This window comes from Limulus polyphemus, unplaced genomic scaffold (assembly GCF_000517525.1).
Source record: "Limulus polyphemus unplaced genomic scaffold, Limulus_polyphemus-2.1.2 Scaffold2116, whole genome shotgun sequence".
NCBI classification, from domain to species: Eukaryota; Metazoa; Arthropoda; class Merostomata; order Xiphosura; family Limulidae; genus Limulus; species Limulus polyphemus.
Window position 1 is genome coordinate 129,199 of NW_013667726.1, and position 21,532 is coordinate 150,730.

Here is a 21,532-nt window from a genome sequence, read left to right on the forward strand (position 1 = left end):
AAGGCTCGAGTGTTTTCCAGACGCCCTATATTTTTTGTATATATAAGCCCGGCAAATAAAGCGGAGAAGAGAAGTGACGGCATAGATAACTGCAGACGGGGAAATATAGAGTCAGATAATCCAGTTCAGTGAGCGGTAGTGACCGTAAATAAAGTGCGTGAATCGTTGTGAATTATAGCGTGTGTTTAAGTTAAAGTGACTGTGGAAATTAAGTGTATTGCAAAGCTGTCTTGAGAAAGAATAAACCAGTTTTATTTAAGAAAGGACTTGTATCACTGAAGTTTCTCGGAAAGAATTTCTACGGAAAATTAACAAACGAACAGAGACGTAACAAAATAAACAAACAAATTCCGAGTTTATTGTTAATCACAAAGCCACATTGTAGATTATCCTTGCCGTACCCACCACAAGTATCGCAACCCGATATGTAGCATTGTAAATTCACAGACTTACCACTCGCAATCTGAGGGTCGCGGGTTCGAATCCCCGTCCCACCAAACATGCTCGCCTTGTCAGCCGTGGAAACGTTATAATGTGATGGTCAATCCCACTATTCGTTGTTAAAATAGTACCCTAAGAGTTGGCGGTGGATGGTGATCACTAGCTGCCTTCCCTCTAGTCTTACACTGCTAAATTAGGGACAGCTAGCGCAGATAGCCATTGTGTAACTTTGCTCGAAATTCAAAATACAAAACAAACAATTTCATGATTGCTAGTGTAAGAATACATGTATAATGAATAATTAGTGGACTAAAAGTGTTTCAGTGTTTCTGAATCTTTAACGTGATGTTCTAATTGTGTGTTCAGCACTTGTAAATCTCTGATCTAATCGGGTAAATAACGAATATTAAATTTCGATCAGGGCAAAATACCTACTTAAATCAAAACTTTGCGCGAAATTCAAAACAAACAGACTTACCACTGAGCCACTGGGGGTAGGAGGAGACAACACATAAGATAATAATATTCTTGTACAATATAGGAAGAAAATTGTCATTAAATTAACTCATCTAAGACGATGTTAAGCTAAAAACACGTTTAGAGAACAATTGGATGTTGTGATATTTATTCCTTTCTAGTTATGTATTAAGTGAAAATGAAAAACATCTGAAAGGCTCTTTACTACCTTTTAATCTAATGTATGTTTTATGCGTGTTTTTATATATAGTATTTAAACACAAGTTCATACTTTGGGGTTTGTGAATCCTGTACATTTCTTTCAGATATACAGTGAAAAGGTTGTGCTCTTTAATCAGCTACACAGATATAGTGTATATAGCAGATGGAGTAACAGTACCTCCAAATACTCAAGTGGTGTTCCGTGGTTTACTATGGATGAGTTATTTGCATCATTATCTTGTAACATGGTTATAGAATTCATGTATGAAATGAACTGTTTTCTTTCCAGAAAATAGACAGCGTTAATTCAGGCAGTTATCTGTCCAAGGAGGAGGTTCCAGTATTGGTTTGTAATTATGGGAAATCAGTTATCCAGCTTTATCCTGGAATGGTTTGGACATGGTAAGCAAAGTGTAAGTAAGCCATGCTAGTAGTAATGTTAGTTTCATCTGTCGCACTTCAACCAAAATCAAGAATGCAGCTACCAACACATCTAAGATCAATGATGGAGAATTTTGCAAAAAAATCTTGTTCCGTTGCAGCAAATGCAACCCAGTGACTTGTTGGTTGAATATGCTAATCTATTTGTGGGACCAAATGACCAATTGAGTTGAACAACAGTAATTGTCTGCAACATAAATACAGGTGATGCACCCCCAATAAAGCAACTTCCATGCTGTCTTTCTTGGAGCACTAGGGATGTAGCCACAGCTGAAATGCAGTGTATGTTGAAAGAGAAAGCCTTTGAAAATGGTTGGTTGTCTTTAGTAGTGATTGTCATGAAGGAGGAGCATATGTCAATGTTCTGTGTTAATCTTAGACAGGTTAATGTAGTAACTCGCCTTTCTTTTACTACGAAGAGTTGAATGTCCGAATATGTTAGAAGGTTCTATTTAACTAAACACTTTGAATCTGGCATCTGGATACTGACAAGTAGAGGTAGATATCGAAAGCAGACCTAAGACTGTTCATAGCATGACAGATGTCTTGTAAATGTTCTGGATCGTGTCATTCGGCCTGTATGATGTTCCCACCAGTTTGGAGAAGCTAATGGAACTTACACTAAAGGGGCTGCAATTGGAGAGGTGTCTGTATCTACATTAACAATTGATTCGGTGTTTGGTTTTCACAATGGAGTCTGCCACTTTGAATCTTAAAATAATATTCCAGTAGATAAATAAAGTAGGTCTAAAACTGAAACCAGTAAAGTGTTCACTCATGCACACTTAAGTGGAGTTTAATGGTCACATTGTTGGTAGAGATGGAGTTTCTACAAGTTCTGCTATGATAGCAGTTCCCTTGATTTTATATTGTATTACTGATGGTTTGTAGCTAACTTCTGAAAAATAGCAACACTATTGTCTGCTCTAATAAAATTGAGGTGCACTTTGGGTGGAGTGAGAAATATGATCAAGCATTCAGATATCTAAAGCTTGCTTTAGTGGATGCTCCAGTGCTGTCATGTCCACAATAAGGCAGTGAGTTGCTATTAGACAATAATATCAACGACAATGGTGTCAGGATGATCTTATCACAACTGCACAATTGAGTGGAAGATATAATCACATAGGTTAATTGTATGTTCATGGTCCCAAATGCAGATACTGTACGATGAATAGAGAACTGCTTGCTGTTATAGTATTCGTAAAATATTATCACAGCTAATTGTATAATAGAAGGATCACCATCCAGATAGACCATGCTTTGTTAAAATGGTTAATTAATTTTTAAAAAAGGAGAAAGATGTGGTATACACGTTGAATAACAACGTTACAAGAATATGATTTTGTCATATTGCATTGCCCAAGAAACAAGGATTGAATATATTACTGCACAGTGATACTATGCATTTGTGGAATGTTCTGACTCTGGACGTCTGTGAGATTTAAAGCAATTTCTGTCACAGCATCATCGAGTCATGTAGTAGAAGATTCTGCTAGTGGATGGATGCTGCAATTAACTCTTTGGGGGCAATGGGAAAAGCAGTTGAAGGACCGAACTGTATTATGGACATTCCTTGTCATACTACTGGATAGTGCCCATCCAGTACAAGTAAAGAAATGAAGCATGGATGAACGTAACCTGTGCACTTGCATAGTCAGTTACAGTTACAGAAGAGTATTGCAGTCTCGATCCAATTCTTTCATAGTGAAACTGAGAATTGACTCCATGATAACCAGATGGTAAGAAGAGAAATGAGGCTGGTTCAAAGATTAAACCATGATTACCTGTTCAATATAAATATATATGTTGGAGGTATCCCACACTATACAAAATATAAAATTCAAAAACAGCTAAAATGGAATAGAAAAATGCATCATTTAAACAACGCTTTCCCACTGTTAACGTGGCATCATCAGGTACTATACATTTTCTTTGAAAACAGGATTAGTAACCACTATCTAACAATATTAAACAAAGAAGCCTGGTTGTAAAAGTTTTTTCTTTATCATTATTATGATTATGTTTTATTTTAAATGAAAATATATACCAACTAGATTTTCTTTCATTTTACATTATGTAATTTATTAGTTTTTGATCATAGATCAGGGTTTTTCTTTTATTATTTCATTCTTATTTATTGTATTAGTTTTGAATGATAGTTAAAAGGTTGCTCATTGGTATGTTAGGAATGAGGGGAAGTGAACGTGCTTCTCGACCATGTCACTAATTTAAAGTTAATTGGTTTCAAATTTATATTTAATTCTCAGCTTGAAGAAAAAAGAAAAGTGTGGTATGCAGGCATACTATATATTTTATACTTTTTCATTTTGATATACACATTTTTTAAACTTTTAAGTGAGACTGAGTATGTGCAGTTTTTGCATAAATACGTGGTCAGAAAATCATTAAGCCGTAAGTTCATTCTACTTACCTTTGTTCCTCTGTTGTTCTCTTAGAGACAATACCTACTCCACAAGTGGGAATAACATAGCACATTATAGAAGGTCAACAACAGCAGTGTCCTTCACTGGCTGAGTATATTATATATATCTAAATATTATTGAGTGTGAATGACTAGTCACGTGGCTAGAACTATTTGTTATGGGTAAACTTGATGTTTCTTGTTAAATAAGAAGCAGTGAATTCACACAGTTATAACCTGGTTTCTAACATGAGTCAGTTGACAAGAAAATGCCTCGAAAGAAGAAAATATAGTGATTCACTGATCTTTTATAAGTTGAAAATTCTGTGCCCTTTGCAAGTACACGTACTGTTGTTGTTTGTTTTTTTTTTCTTTTGACATAACTAAAGATTATTCTTCACTTCACCAGTCTGTTTATTTTCTTAGCTTTAAACTCAGTCAGTTCAGCTAAATTCAGACTTACTCCGTAATCATCCTGGTCAATTATCCCGTTATTAAGCAGACCTACCTAATACTATTGGAGGAAATCAGTTGATCTGAGAAAACCACAGATTTACTCCAATTTGTACAATCTTATGAGAATAAAACTAATCCTGAACAGAAATAAATGGAAATGGCCTATTCTGCTATAAACATTCATCCAGATCACATTTTGTGTTATCAACTGCAAAGTACGTGCATATACATAGAATATAATGTACAAGACACACGAGGAAAAGCGGTCATAACATAGAAATCAGCCCAAATAACCATGTTTATCTTTTTCATTTTGTTATGTATGAGTTGTGAAAAACCTGCTGAATCAAATAAACGCAAAAACTAACTAGGAAAAAATTCTAGCAAAATGATACACATTTTGCCTGATATAAACATTCTACGTAATTTTCCAATCAGTGTTAGATAACAATTTCATTGGTGGACTCCAGACAATCTTGCCTAGAGGCAAACGCAAAGTCGCGTCAGTTAACGCACGTGCAAGTTTGCAAATTTGCTCAGAAAGTTTATACAAGCAAATGTTCATCAATCTGAATGCTCAGAAAGGAAGGATCACATATTCATTTCATTATGTTGGTTCACTGAAAATCCCAGTCATTATTAACAGTTGCATTCAACTCTGTATTTCCCTATGATTTTATGTAATAGCCCCAGATGTCTTAGGTGTGCATATAGTGACATAATCTGTCAACATTTCCATACTGTTGACTCGGTAATGCATGGCCAATTCTAACTGTGAATTTCCATACCATACAAATAGTGGTGGTAATGTCTATAAATATTACATTTACTAGCAGTTCTCTCTTCATCATACAGTATTGGTGCTCAGTAACAGTTAACACAGGACTTGCATACGTGATTACTCGCTTCATACCACCCTATACTTGTGGCAACTCCATTACCTTAGCAAGGATAATATCACACGGATACTTCACTCAAGGTACCCTTCAAAAACTGGAATCTGTCTTCACATTCCAAGCTCCACACAAACAATGTGTCAGCTTCAATCAATGCAAACAGTGGCATGGCTTTTTGGAAAAAATTGACGTAAACTTTCAATCATTCGACTTAACAACCAGAAAGCTTCAGATTTCTTATCTATAACCCTGAACTTTGGAGGATCTGTGGAAACTTTATCATTACTGACTATGCAACCAAACAACTCTAGTTCTGTGCACATGAGCATGCACTTTAAAGATTTCAATTTCAAGATTGCATCCTTGATACACTGAAATACCATTCTCACTTTCTCAGCTGTGGCTTGAAATGTGTGACCAAAGACAAGTATGTAATTATCTATGCATAAGTTCCACTAGCTTCTTAAAAGTAGTGTATACATTAATCTACATTCAACATCCAGTTTAACTTGTCAGTAACCAGAAACCACATCTAATGCATTCAGATGTTTATCTGCACATGGTAAAAAAAAATGTACTGATGTGTTTTATCTATATTTTCCTGACAGTTATACCTAAAGATGACTATGCACTCTGAAAAGACTATATAATTCCCTCCTTCAATATCCACTCAGTTTCATCACTGGCTATATTCCTGGTGCTCCAAGGAAACTAATGTGGAGTTGTTTTATCGGACGTACATCACCTTTACAGCTCCCTGAACAATATGCTGACTTCACATCTCTGTTTTAAGTTCAGGCTATTCGCAAAATCCTCAACTAGAGACATCAAATGCTCTGGAAGTCGTACAATTCTTGGTCGTTATACTATGTCTATGACATTAGCTATACGGATAGTTTCTAGCACTTCTGCTTCTGTTATCCTACTAATGACCATTCCAGCTGGAAGCTGAATAGCCAAATGCCCACAGTTACAGACTAGCACTGGTACAACTTCCAAACAAAAAACAGTGTTTCATGATGGCTCTAACACCACAGCCGATGGTGACAGTGCAGTAGACTACATTTATAGTAGACAACACTATATTGTGTAAGTGCTGAAGGAGTCCATAAACTCTAAAAATTAAAGAACAGCTAAAATGTGATAGAAAAAAATACAAGAAAGCAACTTTTCCATGGTAAAAAGATAAATTTCCCCACAACTGGAAGGCTATATCTCTTTACTATTTTGTACAACGTTCTTATGCGACTTAAAGCCAGGTACATATAGAATTATAGTCAACTAAATCATTTGAATAAATTTTCTTTTTTCTGTTAACTTATCAGTACTTAAGCATTTTCAATTCCACTAATAGCCTAATCATTCTTTTTTTACTAACACACTTTCTAGATAAAGTATTTTCTCATCTAGCTATTTTTGTACTACAAAATTTAGTTATAGTCAACAACATTATAATAATCCCTATTTCTTTAGCTTTATACTGATTGCAAGTCCAATAAAATATAAATCGGTATGTGTTGTATTCCAAAATAAGTTTGGTTTGAAAGCTTTATTAATTTTATCAACCATGAAATCTTAGCTGTTTTTTAATTTTTAAGTGTATGGGGTCCTCCAGAATTTAAATTATAAGTTTTTACAGTGGATAAATGACGTTGTGTGGTGCTCTACTGTGTTTTGTTTTGTGCTGGAGTGTTAACTGACGAGTTTCTTAGGACAGAATTTATTAACTTGCTATGGATCCTTCATCAAAGAAACGTTTAGGAACTTACAGAAAACCTTTTTAAGAGGTGAGAAAGCAGAAGTGAATGTATTTTTTCGGAAAACTTGTAAAATTGAAAAACTTATTCTCAGCACTCGAACTGTAAAACGTTGTGAGCCTGGGTTAACGTCTAAGGTAAGCAATCCAGCTGCTTTTCAAATTTAAAGACTATTGACTTTACTGGAACTTCTTGGAACACCAAATACTTCACAACATTTTGGGATTCATTTACGTGCAGGCCTGGGTTATTAACCATGAATATGAAGAATCTATCTAACAGTAACAGGAGGGTAAACAAGTATCAAGTGAAGCACCATTCCCCTCTGCTCCTCTTTAATTTGAGCACTGCTTATTCCATACTTTCTTTACTCTAAATTACCTACACCTAATAAAAAATGTGAAAAATTAATGTTAACTTTACAAAAGAAACTACTCGCAAAACAAATGCAAATGAAATAATAATAATAACGAAGCTGGTTGTATAATGAAAGTAGTACTAAGAAGGATTTTGGCAAGATTGGTTACCTCATAAAGATTATGCCTTTATGAAATACATTGTGAAAAAAATGTTAAAATGTTTTGGCACAAGAGTTAATAAAAGTGAAAAAAAAATTACCAAGTCTCAGAAATAGAAACAGTGACTCTAACTTTAATAATTTGCACGACAGTGTAAAAATAAGTACTATTCCTATTGTTTACGATTTATTTTCAACAGAGTTACCAAATGATCAGCATCAGGTGTTAAAAGATACTTAACTTCTCCGTTTTCACAAAAATAACTCCTCTGTTGTATGTTAAAAATGATATGTAAGATTTTGAATTAACATGAAAAGATGAAAAAGGAGAGCAAGTGGTTCAGGAAGCTAACAGCAGGAAAACATTTTACTGTAGGAACGATTATGCTCAATTACTATAAGGGCAAAACAATGGGTATTTATCAAACGTACCTTTTTCTGAAAAAATGAGAAGATTGATGAATAAAGCAAAATGATAAAACTAATATAAAAAAAGTTTATATGCATGCTTTAAAACAATTGCAATATAACAATAATCTGATTATTATGAAAGCTGACAAAGGTAATGTTGTTGTAGTGATGAATTATTGTGACTGTTGTGGTATATAGGTATACCATATGTTTTCTACTTGCTTTAAGTGAAATACAAATGCTTGAAAATTTTCGTTTATTTGTTGTTTATACAGCTTTAATATAAACACGTGGTCCCGAAAATCGTTGAGATTTCATTGTTATAGTTACTTTGTTTTCTAAAATAGATAATGTCTGTTCTGTCTAAGAAGGTATTGCAGTAATAAACAGCCCCCAGATTGAAACGATTCACTCTGTTGTAAACGTAGACGCTATGTGGGCTAGTCGTTTAAAACTCGACTTAATCCAGTTAACAATAGATTTATTTAAAACCCAGGTTTACAGTCACGAGTAGAGTACACAAGTCACTAACTCGTAGAAGTTTACAGTTGGAATAAATAATTGACTCGGAGGCTGAGATACAAAACACAAACAACACTTTAATGCAATATATTAAGATATTTGGCTACATCGAGATTACTGAAAGTATCTTGAAACGTTTCATTGTTAAAATTATCAAATTCTTCAATCTGAGCAGGTAATTATACTTCATTTAAACTTTCTATAATATCCAGTAAATTACTTAATACTATGAGTAAGTTATCAATTAACACACTGATTGAAAACTGCTCAGACATAACTTTCGTTAATTATTTAATGTTAAACATTGTACATTCAGTTTCTAAATACATTATTCGACTCTGAGAGAAATAGCAGTAATTACTTACACGGAGTTTAAGCGGGATATGTTAGACATCTTCAAAATGGTTGTTATAGGCTCAAACATAGTTGGATCAGGAGGCATCAGTTTTCTTCAACCAGCAGCAGGTTGGTTGGCTTCTTCAGACGAGCCAGGAGGTTAACTTTTAGCCCCCAAACATGGGTTTTTATAATGATTTCTTTAATATTCTTATGATTCTCAAAGTAGTGCATACATCCAAATCGCAAGTAGATCTGCCACTTAATTGGATTACTTTTGTTGACTCATCGTAATTCTCGGAACTAAAACCCAAACTAATTCAACAATTGGTTATGATTGAAGACAGTAAGTTGGGAGCCTATTCGCATGTATTTCTCCTCGTCCTCTTCAGATCAAAGTTCCACAAATAGTCTCCGATTACTTTGTTAATTCCTTTTATGGAAGTTGTGTCCAGTCTCTAATGAATCCAATATGAAAATTTCCATAGCTTTCTCTCTGCTGCTGTGGCGTTGATCTATACATAATGTTAACAGTTGGTTCTCAATTCCGCCTGGAATGCATCTTAGTTTATACTTGACATATACATATATACTTTCTTGGTCAAGCATTGTGCATTGTATACATTCATTAGATGTGCCCAACTTTTCTTCGTAAAGGATGTATGTATATCGTACATGGAATTTTACGAAATTATACTTATCATTTCTTGAATCATTTGAAAATAGCGTACAAATGCCTCAAAATGCTGCAACTGCTTCACTGTAATGTCCCTGCTGGTCGACTTGACGTTCAATAAATTTTACAGCTGGCCAATGTAGTGAGAGAACAAAGGTCACAAAATGGCAATCTCAACTGGAGAAAGAAACCATGTTTACCTGTTGAATTCAGGCGTGCTTTCTTTATTTAGTTCTATTAGGATATAGTCGAGTGAAGAAAGTGCTTGACAATCATGGTGTTTTAGTTCTACGGATACCAATCCCGAGGGAGTGAAAGCAATAGGACTAAGTACAACCTAGTGGAGATTCTGTCTGCGCAAGTAAGTATACTGCATTTTTCTTTTTGTTTGTTCTGTAATAAATATTTTATTCATTTTATAAAAAATTGTCCAGTCTTGTTAATTATCATATTCACACTAGGAAACCTCCGTTAAGTTATCAGATTCAAAATTACACTCCTTATTTCCTGAGCAAGTATGCTGTTTTAAGCGGGTTTAACTATTTGATACATGCCGGGAAATCAGTTTTCACCTGAAAATATCATATTCTTATACTAAGATGACTGAATTATTAAGTGATCATTAACATTATAATCTTTTAACAAACAAAAAAAACGTAAAACTTAAAGAAGAGAAATCTGTTAATTCTCTTTATAATTTCTTGAGATTAAGTGATGCAAAACACATTAAAATGATTTACCTAAGAAAGATAAAGTGTACCTTTTAGACCTAATGTCACAACTATAGGATCTTTTAGTTATAAATTGAGTGAATTTTTAGCTTGGATGTTAAGACCTCATACTTTACTGGGAAAGTGCGCTTTAAAAAATACAAAGCATTTCATAAAATTATTCAGTACATTTAATCCTCAAAGTTTCTTACTGAGTTTGATGTTGTGTCAATATTTACACAAATGCCAATCAATGAATCTATTGATTTTGCTCTTTTTTGCCCAATGAAGGATGAAAATCCAAAAATACTACTTCCTCTAGAAGTTTTAAACCAAATGTTCAGTTTAATATTATGTGCTATAATACGATTGAGAGAATACGTGTGGAAACTCCATTAGCACCCGTTCTAGCTAACATACTTATGAACATGCTTAATTATAAAATCAGAAGTACGGTGACTTTAGAAGTACGTTTTTGTTTTTTTTTGTCAGATATGTTCAAAAACAGCATTATTAGTTTTATTTCTAGAAAATTGTTTAACAATTTTTGATGTTTTGAAGTTCATTATATCTAACATTAAATTTGTTTATGAGAATGAGAAGAAGTAAGTTATCTTTTCTTGTGTCATGGTTAGTAAAGCTAATATTTCTTTCAATTTGTTTTGGAAGATTTTGTTTTTTAATTTCACGCAAAGTTACAAAAGGGCTATCTGCGCTAGCCGCCCCTAATTTAGCACTGAAAGACTAGGGGGATGGCAGCTAGTCATCACCACCTACTGCCATCTCTTGGGCTACTCTTTTATCAAAGAATAGTTGGATTGACCGTCAAATTATAACGTCCTTACGGCTGAAAGGGTGAGCATGTTTGGTGGGACGGGGATTCGAATCCGCTACCCACAGGTTGCGAGTAGAGCGTCCTAACCACTAGGCCGTGCCTTGAGACAGAAGTACTTTATGATATAGAATGTACAGATTAGTAGTCTTCATATAGGCGAAACCGAACGAAATTTAAGTACAAGGCTATCGGAACAAGAATTTTCACCATCATGTCTACTAACATTTATAAAATACACGACATCGAAATTAAAATAAGATTATTAAAATTCTTTACCGTGTTCCAAATGTTCATAAATGTAAAATAAAGAAGTTGTCATAATAAAATAGAACCTATCTATAATAAATAAAATGCAAGAACTATGTTTATGTAAGGTAAGGTTATCTTTATGACATCACCATTTGAGACATTTAAATGTGTTCTGTTGTGTACATAATGATGCCATGTTAGCAGTGGCAAAACGTAGTTTTGTTGTATTTATTCTATCCCATTTGACTGTTTGGTAATTTTTAACTCAGTATACTTCTTGCACATTATAGGGAATTACCACACACTTTTCAATGTGCACATGCTTAGTCCACTTTTCTTTGGTACACAGGATGGTTTTGCTGTAGATCAGCATTTACATGTTTCACAAGCAAAACTGACTAACCGTTTCTGCAGTAGATCCATTACATTCCTTAAAAAAATCAATTCCTAAACAGAAAGCCCCCGGTGGCACAGCAGTATGTCTAGGACTTACAACGCTAGAATCCAGGTTTCGATACCGTGGTGGGCAGAGCACAGATAACCCATTGTGTAGCTTTGTGCTTAATTACAATCAAATAAACAAACAAACCTAAACAGAAATCAGAGACAACTACAATCATCCAGTATATAATATAGTCATGTTGAAGTCAAAGTCGTGCTTCTGCCCCATGTCTCATTCGTTGTCATTCTCCAGAATGAAGTTTGTGCTAGCTGACTGACCTTTGGGCTTTCGACAGAGTGCCTAATTCATAGCAAGGTCAGGTAAAGTTCTAACTCCCCATTTTCCGTTAAAAACACAATCTTGTATAAATGCATTGTTATTAGCACATAACACGTGATACATAGTCAATAGTTCTTTGAAACAACCACCATAAAATTCTGTGTAAGCTTACTGCCACACTCACCCAAGCACATCCAATTCAGACCTCGCTACTTTAAACTAATTGCAATAGCTTCATCCCAAGATTATCATCGATCTTTCTGCATTAGTTGTTGATTTGTTATGAATTGTGCTAATATCTAATGGCGAAACCGGTGCCCACATAAGCCACGGGTACTTATTCCTTCATACTCTTGTCACTTTTGAAAGCCAAACTTTTGCTAAATTTGTAGCACAGCCATAAAAACTGGACTAGGGAAGCCCTGGTGTCCCATTGGAAACAATGTGGAATGCACTTTGATGCACTGTGGCATCTGCTGCAACAGGAGCTGATGGAGCTAGCAGTCAACATTTCTTTGGTGATTTGGTGCAATCATGGACTGTGGAGACTGTCTCAGAGCAGAGTCAACAGCTGCATTTCCCACTGTTGCGGTTTCTTCCTTTTCTCCAGTGTGCTATTTCATTTGGTCAATTCAAATAGCATCACCACTCAAATTGCCTCCTTGAGCTACGAGATGTTAATCGAACCCATGTGATGCTACATTGCTTGGCAATTTCTCCATAAATTTGTCATTGAGAATCTTATCAGGAATACTTTCCAATGTTATCTCTTTAAATTGTTTGTTTAAGCAGTCAAGCTTATATGAGACCCTTTCCTTTAAGCTTTGAACTGAATGTATGAATTGTTCTCTACAGGGTAAAATATGCAGTGAAACTCATTAAAAAAATTTACCATTCATTAAGTTTTCATTTTACGAATGCCCTAAGACATTGAGCATGGGACCATCTAGGCTCAAACATTGCATTAAATATCCCAAATCTATTCATTCCTGGAAACAATTTCCTTGAAATGCACGAGGAAATGATACCATACTTCTATTGTACCCCAATGAACACTGATGGGTTTATCTATTTTTATATGCCCTCCATAATTAAATGGTAGTGTCGATAAAAACTTACTACTGACTTCTATACCTACATCTGAGACTGTATACATTCAGAATAGGTTCTCTTCCCCTTCCATAAGTCCAGAGATGCACACACCCTGGTGAATTTGATGTCCTAAGGCTAAACCCTTAGTGCAGTAGAACATGCTATTGTTGTCACCATAATGACTCGATGTGTGATGCAACATTACATTCCAAAGCTACAATACGCAGTTTTAGAGTATCACCAGTACATCTTATCAGTCTGAGAGGATCCTGACCAATTTGTGATCCTATGCATCATGGTGACGTTGCGTCTGTTCCGCCAGCTGACATTGTGATGAAATACCTCAAACTTCATCCAGCACACACATTTTGCCACTCTCTCCGACTATGGGTGGCTCAAATCAATGCATTGTGATGCCTGGCCTTGGTAATGTGTGCCTTGATGTCTCATTGTTACCATCTCAAAAAATCTCGGGACATTTAAACTATTCCGTACCATCATGCTTCAAAACATGGGAAGTAACCATTAGAAATTATGCCTTGCTTGTTTTGGATTATCTAGCGTGGCGCAATTTCACATTCACATAGTCAGTGGAACCTCTGAGTCCAAAAGAGTTCTTCTATTTCTTGATAGATTATTGGATCAAGTCCTCACTTCATTTCTGGCTTCCTTCTCTTCCCCATAAGTTCTGCATGGTCTAAGAAAGTGCTTTTTCATTATCATGATTTACAAACATTACAGAACCAGAGTTTAACAGAAGAATAAACAGGTTCAAAATAACCCCCCATTAGAACAAATCCCTTGTTCATGGCACTAAATGTTGCTTTTTAACTAGGCTGTGGTATTCAAATACACTGATATGTTATATGTAGTTAATAGGTTTCACAGTACAGCATGTTTCAAAAACTTTACACAAAAAATAAGTCAGACATGGATAACAAAGGAAAAACTAACAAACAAACATAAGTAAACAAATAAGAAAATATTATTTTTACTAAATAAGGGTTGTGTATTTACCAAAGTGACTGGCTTTTAATTGTTTGTACTCAAATTGGCTGCTTGTGCCATAGAAAGATTTCTTAACAGTACTGCACAGAACAAGAACAGCAAGAATCATACTGTACCATACTTTGAGGCAGAAGCAATGCAGTTAATAACAAATTAGAAATCTTATATACTTCAGAAACCACCACGGTAGAGTGCTGGGAAAACATTAAATCAGAAATTAAAACACTATTTAAATGTGAAAAGAAAGAACAGGCAAAAACAACAAGCAAAAACGAAATAAACAAATACATTTTCTCGAACGCACACTTACAACAATAGCTCGGAAAATAGAAATGAATAAAAACTCTATAACCCGAGTGCTTTTGAAAGGTGGACCTTTCTTCTTCAAAGGCAAACCTGAAGAAGAAAGGTCCACTTTTCGAAAGCGCTCGGATTATAGGGTTTTATTCATTTCTATTGTTACGTCTCTGTTCGTTAGTTAATTTTCCGTAAATTCATTCCGACGAAACTTTAGTGGCACAAGTCCTTTCTTAAATAAAACTGGTTTATTCTTTCCGAATACAACTTTACGATACACTTAATTTCAACAGTCGCTCTGTAACAAACGCTATAATTCTCACGTGCTTAACAATATTCTTTCTGACAGCAGTTCAATTATTCATTACCTTTGTTGCGTCACGTTGTGAGCGTCTTATATATACCAGACTACCCCCAATCTAGTAGTCTCCCGATAATTCATGAAGGTTCGAGAAGGAGTGGCGTGATACTAGTCACATGACCTCGCTGACGCAACACTATCAAGATTTCAACCTACGTGTTTTTTAACATCGCAAAATAGAAAGTAACCCAAAATACATTCGAATCAGTATAAACAATTAAAGTAGGACTAAATTAATTATAGCCAAAAGACTGAAATTATTAAAATCAGATCACTAACAGAACAAATAGACCAAGAAGAAAAATCTTCCTCACAATTTTACGAGCAATTTAATAGAAATTTCCCATGACAGCCCTAAAATCAGTGGTGATAAATGGTAATATACACATAAACTCTTATAGTAGACTAAACAAAACAGTTAGTAACTATTCAAACCTTTTATTCACCAAAGCAAGTTAACAGAAATAAATGGAATAAAATAACCTAGCATTGGTAGCTTCCTCACAGTACAAGAGAACATGTATTATGTTCCACCATCAATGAAACCTTTCCATATGCTTGTAAATCGTAGATAGCGTGGTGGGCAGAACACAGATGGCCCTTGGTGTAGCTTTGTGCTTAATAACAGACAACAACAAAAACAACGACTTGTAAATCGTTGTTTGCCTAATTATATATATATGCTGTAAACAAAAATAATTTGTCCCTCTAGTGTTAAGAATTAGAACCTCATTAAATCTACCTGAGTCGACCAATCGTACAGTAACGCCTGACGTGATTGAAATCGCTGTATGTGCGAGGTATGTAAATAACAGGTAAGCGGCCTTTGGAGGTGCTGGAGACATTTACGTACGGTGAAAACTTTTTAGATGAGGGTGTGACATTTGGTTTATGGGTATTTTGTTTGGTAGGATATAATTAAAATTTAAGTACGCGAAGTCTTAGAAAACATTTCTAAAAGTTTATAGAGCACGATGGGTTCAACTAATACTGTCTCAAGGGGTCAGTTAAGGTCAAACTTTTCCAGTCGACCTCCGTTTCTTGTTGTGGGTTTATTTGTTATTTTGGGAATTTTGGGTTTTAGTTATTGGAGTCTTTCATCACAGTTTAACGATCTTCAAAAGCAACTACAAATTATGCAAGAAAATGTTCGTTTGGCTGGTCAAAGCAAAGAAAATATGGACAAGCAAAACCGTGAATTACAAAGCGCTCTGAACAAGGTTAAATTAGAATTAGAGACTTCAAAATTAACAATGAGTAAAAAAGAAAAGGAACGTGAGGAAATTGAAGAGAAGCTTAGAATGAAAGATGATGAAGAGAGCGAATATAAAACACAAGTAGAGACACTATCAGCAAACCTAGTAAGTTTTATTTATCTTTTACTGGAAGTTCGATTTCAAAACTTAACTTATTTAACATTTTTAATTATTATGTATGGTGTGTGTGCATACTTGGTAATATGCATAATAGCAATAATATATTTATTCAGTTATTGCCACATTTATTAATTAAACCAGGTAATTACTGACACTGTGAACACTGCTGGATTAAAAATTTTAGTTTTTTCATATATTAGTTTGAGATTAAAAATAACTGAGGTTTCAGGTAAATAATAGTAACAGCTCTCAAAGTTAATAAGTGTTAAGAGTCATAGCTATTCTCTCTATATTTACATTAGGCAAATGTGTGTATGCTTAATGTGTGTTCATTTATTCTAAAAAATAGTTGTATTCCACATATTTTGTATATTAAGGCATACAAATTTATATACATTAAATGATAGCATTACTTTTAAATCACCATCTTTAAGTGCAAAAACAGTTAGAAAATCAGGTTTTAAATTTAAGTTGCATGTATTTTGGATTTGTGGATGTATTTAGCTTAAGTTAAAAGAATAGTTGATGTTATCATGACTTACACAATGACTTATCATGATTTACCAATCAACAACAATATATAAGAGATGGAAGCTTTGTCCAAATACTTGTACAATTTAAAACTTCTCTAGTTTCTTCATGTAAATGTAATAGATCATAGGTACCAACAATTCTTATATAGGCCTAATTAATCAACACATTTACTAAATTTATTTTTAAAGCTGTATGCTCAAAACAATTTACAAATAAGCATAACATTTACAGAATATAGTGCAAAATATATATTCTTTTAATTAAAAAATAACTAAAGTATTATCAAAAGATGTCAATAGTAACCAGGTTCACAACAATTTTTTTCAGCCACTGTTTTCCATTAAAAGTTAAAAATAACCAAATAGTTTCATATTGACTTTATTAGATTGTTGTTCTTAAGATATAAAACTAGATTATTTAAAAGTAAAATGACTTGGATATCTTGTGTCTGGTTAAACCATTTACAACATCTAGGAAAAACAAACCAAATCTGTGCCTGAAACAACAGTTTCTTGCACAACTGGTAGTAGTTAAATTAACTCAATATCAAAATTTATTGCATAACATCATCATGAAAATTTACCTTTTTTGCTGAGAAGGAAAAATCAAAACATCTTTAACTGTGAATTTATTAATAATCTATTACTGAAGAAATTTTGCCAGAAAATCTGGATTAATTAATGTAATTGATGCTCATATGTAATCAGTTAGTCAGGTTAATTGATCAACTCTAGTTATATATCAGTGTTGGTTTTAAAGAAGTGTGGTTTATTACCTTCAGGTATGTGATATATAATCCCAGCATGTTGTTTAACTGGGCAAATTTCCTTAGAGATAGCTAGAACTTGAAGAAGAAATATAATGTTTCACATATGTGGAAAGCTATCTGAAGGGTTTTCTCATATCCTAGATAAGTGTGACAGTCATCCACTCAAATTGTTTCAAAATCTTAATGAGGATTAGTGATGTACAGGGTTTCCATATAAAAGAAAGCTTGCTCATATGTACTGAGGCAGTAGATTAACCAAGTAAATTATGCTTTTAATTTAGTATTTGTTCTACAATTAACTGCAAATGTTTTAAAATGTCAGTTAGCTGAATGTGGAACTGCTTTGAAACTGTTGGTAGTTGTTGAACATCTAGACAGATCAGCAACCATAATACGAGCAGCCAAATGATATCTGTTGCTTCTGTCTCACTGTGACCCTAGGATTCAGGCTCAGAGATTGAAATGGATGTTTGTCATAGAACAGATGATTAGAAACAGAATTCACAAGGCCAACCTGTTTGTTATATGCTAGATACATTCTGTTCATAGCAAGGCACAAAACACACCTCATCTGCAATAGTGCCAAGAATGTGTTAAGTGGAGTAATATTACTTTTACAGTTGTATTAAACTCTGCAACTAGATAACAGGCTTATATTCATTTGTTTGGAAACTGGAACCAGGTCCACCCCATTTTTATACAGGAACATGATGCATATGATAATGGTAGAAGTATTGTGTGAAGGGAAATAAACATTAGTGGACATAAAGATTTCTACATCCTACAAAGTGATGTAAATAAAAGTGCAAATTATATGAATCGCATTCTACAAACCTTTGTGCTACCATATATTGTTGCAATTAGCTTTGACTTTAGCCAAATGATGTGGATAACATCCACTCTCACCAATGCTAAATGGTTTGATGAATTTCGGGTGAAATTGACAGAATAGAGCAACATTCACACCAACCAGTCACAAGACTTCAATCCCATTAAACATATATGGAATCCTTGTGGGAGACTTGTCATTTTCCATCAAGTGACTAGACACTACAATTATCCTGACAGTAAGTTTGAAAAGAGTGGTCACAGATAACTTGGGACCTCTCAGTAGGCTGCCCTTGCTGTTATTTGTTGACTATAATCCATATTGTAGAAAAATGTCATGAACTGTAAAGATGTAAGAAAACACCTCTACTAAATTTTCATTCTGATAAGGTACATTACCTCCGCTCAAAGATACAGCTATTCTCATTCAGTGCTGCATTCTATATCCCATGTACCCCACGACCAATGTGGTTCAATTGTGTCTCGTATGTAAGTCATCATGCAACAACCCTCCACCAATAAGAGTGCGACACACCCTGCTGACACATGTGACTCCCTCTATTCGAATCTGCTGAACTATCACTACTTCTCATTTGGCAGTGCTTGTATCAAGACGTTTTTCATTGTGCTCTTCAATCTTTTTTTTTTTGAAACTTAGTGAACTTTTTGCAGTTTTTTTCAACTTTGATTTATCTGTTTTGTAATTTATTCCAAAGTGGAATTTTTATTCTCATTTTTCAATTGTTTTGAACATAAGGATAACTTACTTTTTTTTCTAGTTTTTCGTTTATTAATATTAACACTGTTGTGTTTGGTTATTCATCTTTAATGATGAATTCGAAAGTTCAAGTTACCACTTCAGAGGGAGTCTCAACTAGGGAATTATCAGCTCTAATTTGACAAGAGATTGATTGTTACAAGAGTCAGTCATCTCCTCCTGAACATTTCGAACTTGTTCAGGACAATGAGGAAGTTGACAGCCTTTTTCCTCCACCTGATTTTGATGCGTCTTCATGTTCCCTTACTGCAAAATCAGCTAGGCCTAATGCAGCTTTTTTGGACATGATTTCTTAAGTGTATTCTGTTTTATCAATTTTCCTGATTTCTTGTAATCCTATTCCATCTTTGTTATATGATACCCCTCCTCTCAGTACTTTGTGTTTCTTCCTTTCCCAGATGTGTGAGGGGGCTAGCATGCCTCACCCATCCCAGGCTTTGGATCAATTTGCTTTAGCCTATCATGAGGTTGAATTTCCATTTCTTGATTTTCAACAGTTGGAATCACCTTTGTCCATGTGGGAGGCAGACCCTGATCATCCTGTTTATTTATCCCATGCCTAGTTTTCCTACTGACATCTTGTCCTATCAACTCTTCTATGGTACTTGTCCACCATCAAATTCCTTTCCAAGGTGCTCCACCAAGATCATGAGGGATGCCCTCTCCCTGATTTCCTCTATGTTGGCATATTTTCCTTCTTCAGCTCTTTCCTTACAAACATGGTTTCTCTGTTGTTGGGATCTTCTGGGGAGAGATGCTGTGTTGTTCCAAGTTTGTTTACCACCTACATATCTTCAAGATTTACTTATTACCCCTTTTCTCCAACAGTCTGTTTTTGGAGATATTCCTGAGATTTTAGAATCCAGCGTGGGATCAGTGAGACAGCAATTGACAATTTAAATTTTTCATCTTTGGTTGATTGTTTGTCTCATTCTGAGTCTAGACACACACCTACTACTGTTTCCCATCCTGTTCCTTCCCAGCCTTTACCAGTTCCTACCTCCAGGGGTTCCTCAACTTGTCATATTATTCAATGCAGATGGACATGTTGGCAACAGTACTAGTGACTACCCTTGGTTTCTGGTCCAATGTGGGCTTGCTTGATTGATTTTGTTTCTTATAGCATGATTTTCCCACAGATCTTTGGGTTATTCAGGTGTTATCTGAGGGACTTCTCTTCCACTTTCTTCCCCCTTCTCCTTTATTTCAGGTATCACATATCCTTTCTGTTGCCTCAGGATCCTACCACCAGTCAATGTCTTTCCAAGGCAGTTCAGAATCTTCTCTCCCAGAAAGCCATCGAACCTATACTTCATCCTTTTCTAGGTTTTTATTCTAGGCTGTTTGTGGTACCCAAGAAAACCAGGTAATGGCAGTCTGTGATCAATCTGTCCCGCCTCAAGCAATTTTTGGTTCTGCCTCGTTTTATCTCGTCTTTTCTCACTCTCTGGTGGGCTTTTTCTTTAGGTCTGTGGATGACCAATGTGTCGAATGTTTATCAGCATATTCCTATATCTCATCGTTCAAGGTGCTATCTTTGATTTCTTCATCATGGGGTAGTGTATCAATTTTGTTCCCTACCTTTCAGACTTGCTTCAGCCCTGTATGCCTTTTGTTGAGTTGTCAAGACATATGTATGCTTGAGGGTTGCACTTACACCATTTCATAGATGACTGGCTTCTGTTAGCTTGTTCCGATTGGGAGTCCACCCATCACATTCATCTGCTTCTTTTGGGCTGGTTTATCAAGTTGGAGAAGTCATTCCTTATAACTACCCAATATTTTGTCCACTTGGGTGTGTTTTTCAACATTCATCAAAGACAGGCCCAACCTTTTCCTCTTTGACTCCATTCGATAGAGCTTTCAGTTCTCTATGCCCTTATTGCTTCCTCTATTACTGCTCACAAGGTGCTATCGCTCTTGGGGATGTGGTCTTCAATGGAAACCCTTATCCCTTTGGGCTGAGCACATATGAGGTGTCTTCAGTGGACTCTATATGATCAATGGAACCTTGTGCAGGATCCCTTGGATGCTCCTATTTCCCTTCCTCCTTCCCTTGTTGATGATCTGTACAGGTGGTTGGACAAGGCTCACATGTTGGCAGCCATTCTGCTTCCTCACCCTCATCAAGATTTGCATATCTTCCTGGATGCTTTCCTCCACGTCTGAGTGGCATGGGTTGATCAGCAAAAAGCTTCAGGTCAGTGGAGTTTCTGGCCATACATCATACTTTGAATCATTTTCTTCATCTTGCCAGGAATTGTCTGGTCATGATCCATTCTGACAATTCTACAGTGGTAGTTTATATCAATCACCAATCACTGCGGTATGTTTGCGGACTTATACCGCTAGAAGCCGGGTTTAGATACGCGTGGTGGGCAGAACACAGATGGCCCTTGGTGTAGCTTTGTGCTTAAT

The 21,532-nt window shown here is 35.2% G+C and overlaps 1 protein-coding gene across 1 annotated transcript in view; it reads left to right on the top strand.

The window, feature by feature from the left end:
- The first annotated feature begins 15,583 nt into the window (after window positions 1–15,583).
- The window catches only part of LOC106465995 (protein casc4-like), a 53,465-nt gene continuing 47,516 nt past the window's right edge, over window positions 15,584–21,532 (top strand). Inside the window, exon 1 of the mRNA XM_013926245.2 lies at window positions 15,584–16,190. Coding sequence (XP_013781699.1) covers window positions 15,804–16,190 — 387 coding nt within the window. The 5' untranslated portion in view covers window positions 15,584–15,803. The remainder of the gene's footprint in view (window positions 16,191–21,532) is intronic.